This window comes from Triticum dicoccoides, chromosome 7B (assembly GCF_002162155.2).
Source record: "Triticum dicoccoides isolate Atlit2015 ecotype Zavitan chromosome 7B, WEW_v2.0, whole genome shotgun sequence".
Lineage (NCBI taxonomy): Eukaryota > Viridiplantae > Streptophyta > Magnoliopsida > Poales > Poaceae > Triticum > Triticum dicoccoides.
In genome coordinates this window covers 601,474,918-601,480,917 of record NC_041393.1, presented here as the reverse complement: position 1 = coordinate 601,480,917, position 6,000 = coordinate 601,474,918, and the positions used below count along the sequence as shown (strand labels likewise).

Here is a 6,000-nt window from a genome sequence, read left to right as displayed (position 1 = left end):
CCAAGTGCTCATTCACTGTGTGATACCTTATGCTTGATCTGTATGTAAGTTGGAAAAGAAGTCTTTTTCTTCTTCATGGACAGATGTTGTGATGTGTGATTCTGTATGAAACAAATTTGTCTGAACGTACAACTGCAGTTCAGACTTGTTTTATTGTCAGTAAAATCAGGGGTTCAAGGCATCATGGTACTACTGATTTCTTTTTGACACGCCACGAAATGGGCTAGTTTCCCCTACCATCTAGACAATGTGACCAGGGTACCAAAATTATCAGGTTCAGTTGAGCACCAAAGGGATGGAAGTCATACATTTGCTGACAGCAGAATATAGCCATACCAACAGTGACCAAATCGAGGCTGATGCTGCGTTAGGCATTCATCACACGGTGTAGTGGTCACCGCCAACTGTACAAAAACTTATATGGGGGTAGTATTTGCTCTGAACCACAGTTAAAGAAAACAGCTGATACACAGTCTGCAACACGGATGCTCGCAGTTCCCAGCTTACGGCGCAAGCACAGATTCAGAAAAATCTACAATCCGAAAGTTGTGAAGCTGTAGAAAATATATATAAACGCATACCGCTTCGGTTCCAAAACATCTGTCATGGTTTTAGTTCAAAGGAGTACAAAGTAACAGGAAGAGAAGGGGTGCCCCAGCTTCTGTCAATTTCAAAGACCGTAGTAGTAGTACAAGATGACACAACATCGGACGCCGGGGATGAGTTCACTCATAGCCCACTTGAAATTCAAAACTTCGAAAGCAAATTACACAGAGGCGAACTTCATCATCATCAAAGAAAAAAGGCCACTACTACATGACTAGTGCTACATGTCAAGTCCATTGGCAACATCTCCCTCCATAGTGGACCCGGCAAAGAGTGCCACAAGACGGAATATCAGGAAGCAATTGGCCGTTGTCTTCGGACTTGATCCTATTGCGCCCCACCATTATCATCTGGAAATCCTGCCAGTGTGAAGAGCAGTTAATTAGCAAACATTAGCACGCTGAAGCTATTTCTGAACACAAAATTCAGACAATGCAAAAGGTTTGGAAGCGCATTTATCTTATTCTGTGTGTGAGATTCAGATTTCAAAACACTGAAAGAATGAAATGAGAAGAAGCGCATTTATCTTATTCTGTGAGAAGCATATTTCTAAACACTAAAAACTAAATGAGAAAAGGTGCTTCTTGCAAATGAAATATACAGCAAGTAGCATCTGAGGCAGTAGAGATTGAAGAGGAAGTTCAACTGATACCTGCTTTTGCAAGGTTGGGTGTGCACCATATGGGAGGGAACCACGTCCTCCAGGGTTCAGGATCAACCAACTTGGCCCTGGTATTGTTCTCCAAGTTGTACACCCCTATGTCACGAGGATCATCTTTGCAGTCGAATAAATCTTCATGATCATCATGAGTATAATATACATGGTTTGACATCAAGCCTGGATGATCCTTCACGCTAAAGCAAGATGTCGTGCTTTTCCCGGTAAACAACGCATAGTCACCTATCCCTGCCATCTTAACACGCTTCTGCTTGACAAAATCAACCTTGTACACTTCGAAAGCGGTGGCATATGTCTCACCAACCGGTCGTTCAGGATCCCAGTCCCGCTTCTTGTAGATTTGGAGAAAATCTCCCCATGGTGCCTGAACAATGTAGTACCTCTGGACCATATCAACCATATCTGGTAAAATTCTTCTGTGGATGACGGATGGTCCATCTAGATTGTACATATCAATCGCACCTTCTTCAGTCACTGCATAGACACAACCATCATGGTACATGCAATCTGCATAGAAACTATGCATTTGGAGCCAGTTCCACCGAGCATCTCCCACTTTGGCGAACGAGAGCTGCCAGTACGGCTGATGGATGAGCATGACAATGCATTCGCCTGTCGATGGATCGGACGACAAAGTCGCCTTTATGTAGATGGTTTCACCGCACCTATCCAATGAACATACATATGGTGTCCTCTCCACCCTCGGAAGCTTTCCGTGGTAGAAAGACACCTTGTACTCTTCAAGAACCCCGTCACCGTTTAGGACAGGTTTAACATGCTCCATGGTTGTCACGGGAGGGAGTGCAATCTTGTCACCGGTGACAGGGTTGAGCAGCATCAGATCAGATTTTTCATCCATGGTGACCAGCCATCAGTGTGATGAGCCAATCCAGTTGTTGATGGGAGGTTCAGGGAGCGGCATGGAGTAGGCCTTTCGCTCGGAGAGACTGTACATGCCAAGAGCCTTCGCACCGGCGGCCTCGGTGCAATAGAGTAAGCAGGGGGTCTGCCGACTGGGGCAGACGCCACTGCGGCGGACCGTGGAGTATGCCTTTTGCCAGAATGTGCAGACGGCGGCTGATCGGAGGAGGTCTGGCCACTCGAGCAACTGGAATATGCTGATCAACATGTCCGCTGGTAGCCCGGACCAATCTGGAGCTTGAGCTTCCATTGTGGATGGACAGAGACGAACACCTCAGCTTTAGAGCAGGTCCACTACAATCACACGGGCGGCCGGAGCTGCAAATCAAAGAGACCAAGACTGCGGCAGCTCCGGCGGCTACTCCGGCCGCGTTCTGATGTAGATCCTTCCCACCCCAATCCAATCCGGGGGAGAACTGGATATGCCTGCCCGGTCGAATCTGATTTGGGAACGAAACAGTGAAAACCAAGGAATCCACCGCCACTTTTCCCTCCGTCCCGTGGGTTGCTCTCGCGACTCACCGGGCGATTTCCCGCCGCCTCACCCTCAGCCCCCTCACCCACGTCCTCCTCTGTCGCCGGCGCCGCCGGCGGCCTGCCCGCGGTGGCGGCAGGGCGCCTCTTCCACCTCCCTCTCCTCCTTTTGATGCTCTCTCCCTGGCGACCTCCGCCCTTCTCGCGGCGGCGCAGCAGTCTCGGCGGGTGCGCCGGGGTGACGCGCTCGTGGAGGTCCCGCGCGGCGGCGTGTGCGTCTCGGCTGGGAACCAGCGTGCTTTTTTTTTTTGGAGAAATTGGGAGCCAGCGTGCGGCTGCAGGCCTGGGTTGGGCCGCGCGGTAGATTTTTCTGTACTTTACTTAAAATTTAAGTTCCCTAAAAAAACTTCTTCTGGTTTTTTATTAAAAAAAGTATCGTTTTCCCCCTCAAACCCTGTCCCATGGACTGATTTCCCCCCAAAGTCTAAAACCGGATCAATCAGCCCCTAAACTCTCCAAAACCATATCACTTTCCTTCCATGGTGGTTTTGGACCAGATTTCGGTGGTTTTGACTAGTCTTTTGCTGACTGGACAAGCTGAGTTGGCAGATTTCAGGTGTTTTCAACGATCGGGGGAGCCGGTCGACCAATCAGCCCCCAATTCAGGTGATTTCGGTCCCTGTGCCTCGACGACGATGACGACGCCCGACGCCTCGACGTCCGCCCACGCCGCCATGGCGTCAACCATGCCGCCGGCCTCCAATAGTTGTACTGCATCGCCCGATGGTGAGTCAACCGCCCCCCCTTTCTTTGCCCGGCGAAGTCATCTACTGCATGATCTGAGCTTAGGAGAAATCAGAGTTGCGCTTAGGAGGGGGTTTGTGGCACCCAATTTTGCTGCCATGGCAGGCAAATCGTGGAGGTGCAGGGTAGATCGTAGGAAGATGTTGTTTTTATGGGCAGGTCTTGACCTGAGCTATGTAATGAGTTAAAGATTGTTTTTTTGGGCAGGTGTTATCGATGAGGCAACAGATGAAGATGACATATTGTATGTGTCACTACATTATTTTGGCAAATTTGAGACAATGGATGGATTGCTTGTATACAAGGGAGGTCTGATGATTAATTTTCCGCTGGATAGGAAAAACCTACAGTTTGAGCTTTTGTTGTCTTATGCTCAGGACATGTATCATGTAGAAAGAGGACATGGTATGGGGGATTATAGTTACAAGATGCACTGGCTTATTCCAGGGAAAAAATTGAGTGAGGGTTTGCAATTTATTTTTGATGATTCAAGTGTGGAGAAGATGGTGAATGCAACACCTATTGGGTCATGTGCAGAGATCTATGTGGAGGAAGTGTCGTTGTGTGAACAAGCAGTAAAGCAGTTGCAAAACAGAGTAGATGATGTGTCAATGGTTGTTTCTGAAACATATTCCAAGCATAAAGGTAGCAGATTTGCATTGGTAAATGTGGATGCTCTGGAGACAAACATGGTCGATGAGATGTTTTTATCAAATGTAGCAGCTTTAGCAGAAAAAAGAGCAGAGCCAGAAGTTGTGGTAGGTGTCAAAAGGACAGCTGCTGAGGAAGAAAATTTGAGGATAATAAATGAGGCTAATGACTTTCTTGCTACATTTGAGAGTCCAGTGAAGATTAAGAAAAGTAGAGCAAGTAGAGTTACAACTAAAAGAAGAAAAGTACCTCTTGCAGCTCCAGTTTCAGCAAGTACATCTTCAGGTGTAGCTCAAGGTGCATGTGCTCCTCACCATCTTCAGGTGCATCTCAAGGTGCATGTGCTCCTCCACCATCTTCAAGTGCAGCCCAAGGTGCATCTTCTTCACGTCCAGTTGCATCTTCTTCGGCTCCAGTAGGAAATAAACCAAAATTTGCAAAGACCAAAGCAGCAGCAGGTACACCACAGAGAGGAACAATGCCACAATTTACTGAAAGACAGAACCCAACAACTACTTCTGAATTTGAGTATACATCTGCTGATCATGTTGAAATTGGAACAAGTGCTAATGAAGTATTACATGAAAATGTAAAAGAAGGAGAAGAAGGTGATGATGAAAGTGACATTGACTACCAACCTTTGTCAGAGCACAGTTTTGCTGAAGAATCAGAGGCAGAACAAGTAAGGAAATTAGTAAGGGAAATTAGGAGGCAGAAGAGAGCAAAGAAATTAGGGGATGTTGTTGGGCCTGTCATCAAAGATAATAATGTGATTGAAGGATTGTCTAGTGATGAGAAGCTGGATGGCATAGAAGATGATGTTGTGTCATCAGATGATGACTACTCTTTTGATGAGGAAAGTGATGGTGAGGGGGCCACACAGCTAGTGAGAAGGAAAAGTGAATGGAAGAAATATGACAGCAAATCAGAAATGCCTACATTTGAGATAGGAATGGTTTTTATAGGAAGACATCAAATGAAGAAAGCTCTAATAAAATATGTCATTAAGAAGCATGTGCATATTGCTTTCACAAAGGATGAAAATCATAGAGTTGGTGCAAAGTGTACTTGGCCTGGCTGCAACTGGATGATCTATGCTTCTAAAACTAGTAGAAATAAGTGGCTACAGGTGTCTACCTTTGTATATGAGCACCATTGCGTTCCAAGAAGAGATAACAAACTGGTCACATCATCTGTGATTGCTACAAAATATGGCGGGCTTATAAGAGCAAATCCAAGTTGGAAGTTAGAAGATTTGAGAAAAACTATACTTGAGGACTTATTTGCTGATGTCACAGTTGCATAGTGCAAGAAGGCAAAGAGAATGATCATGCAGAAACTATTGCATTCCACTGAAGGAGAGTACTCCAAATTATTTAATTATCAGTTAGAGCTCCTAAGAAGTAATCCTGGAAGCACAGTAGCAGTGAAGTTGGACCAAAATGAAAAGGATGGGTCATATGTATTCCAAAGGTTTTACATGTGTTTTGATGCCTTGAAGAAAGGTTTCTTGGCAGGTTGTAGAAAAGTTATAGGCCTTGATGGTTGTTTTTTCAAAGGTGCTTGCTATGGACAGATGTTGTGTGCTATAGGAAGAGATGCAAATAACCAGATGTATCCTATTGCTTGGGCTATTCCGGAGAAAGAAAATTATGAGTCATGGTTCTGGTTTCTTGCCAAAATAAACCAGGACTTGAAAATAAGCAATCAAGGAGATGGATATGTATTTATGTCAGATCAGCAAAAGGGACTTATATGGGCAATGGAGGACATTTTTACTAAAGCTGAGCATAGAATGTGTGCAAGACACATATATGCTAATTGGAAGAAAAAACACCCAGACCATGATCTTCAGAAAAGGTTTT

General features: G+C 45.6%; 1 protein-coding gene across 1 annotated transcript; it reads right to left on the bottom strand.

The window, feature by feature from the left end:
- Positions 1 to 587: 587 nt before the first annotated feature.
- On the bottom strand, positions 588 to 2,149 carry LOC119335293. Its single transcript, XM_037607432.1, has 2 exons — positions 1,259 to 2,149; positions 588 to 965 (listed from the first exon to the last, which is right to left on the bottom strand). Exons 1-2 carry the CDS (start codon positions 2,142 to 2,144, stop codon positions 934 to 936), a joined length of 918 nt encoding a protein of 305 aa, XP_037463329.1. The 5' UTR covers positions 2,145 to 2,149; the 3' UTR covers positions 588 to 933.
- Positions 2,150 to 6,000: the final 3,851 nt, after the last annotated feature.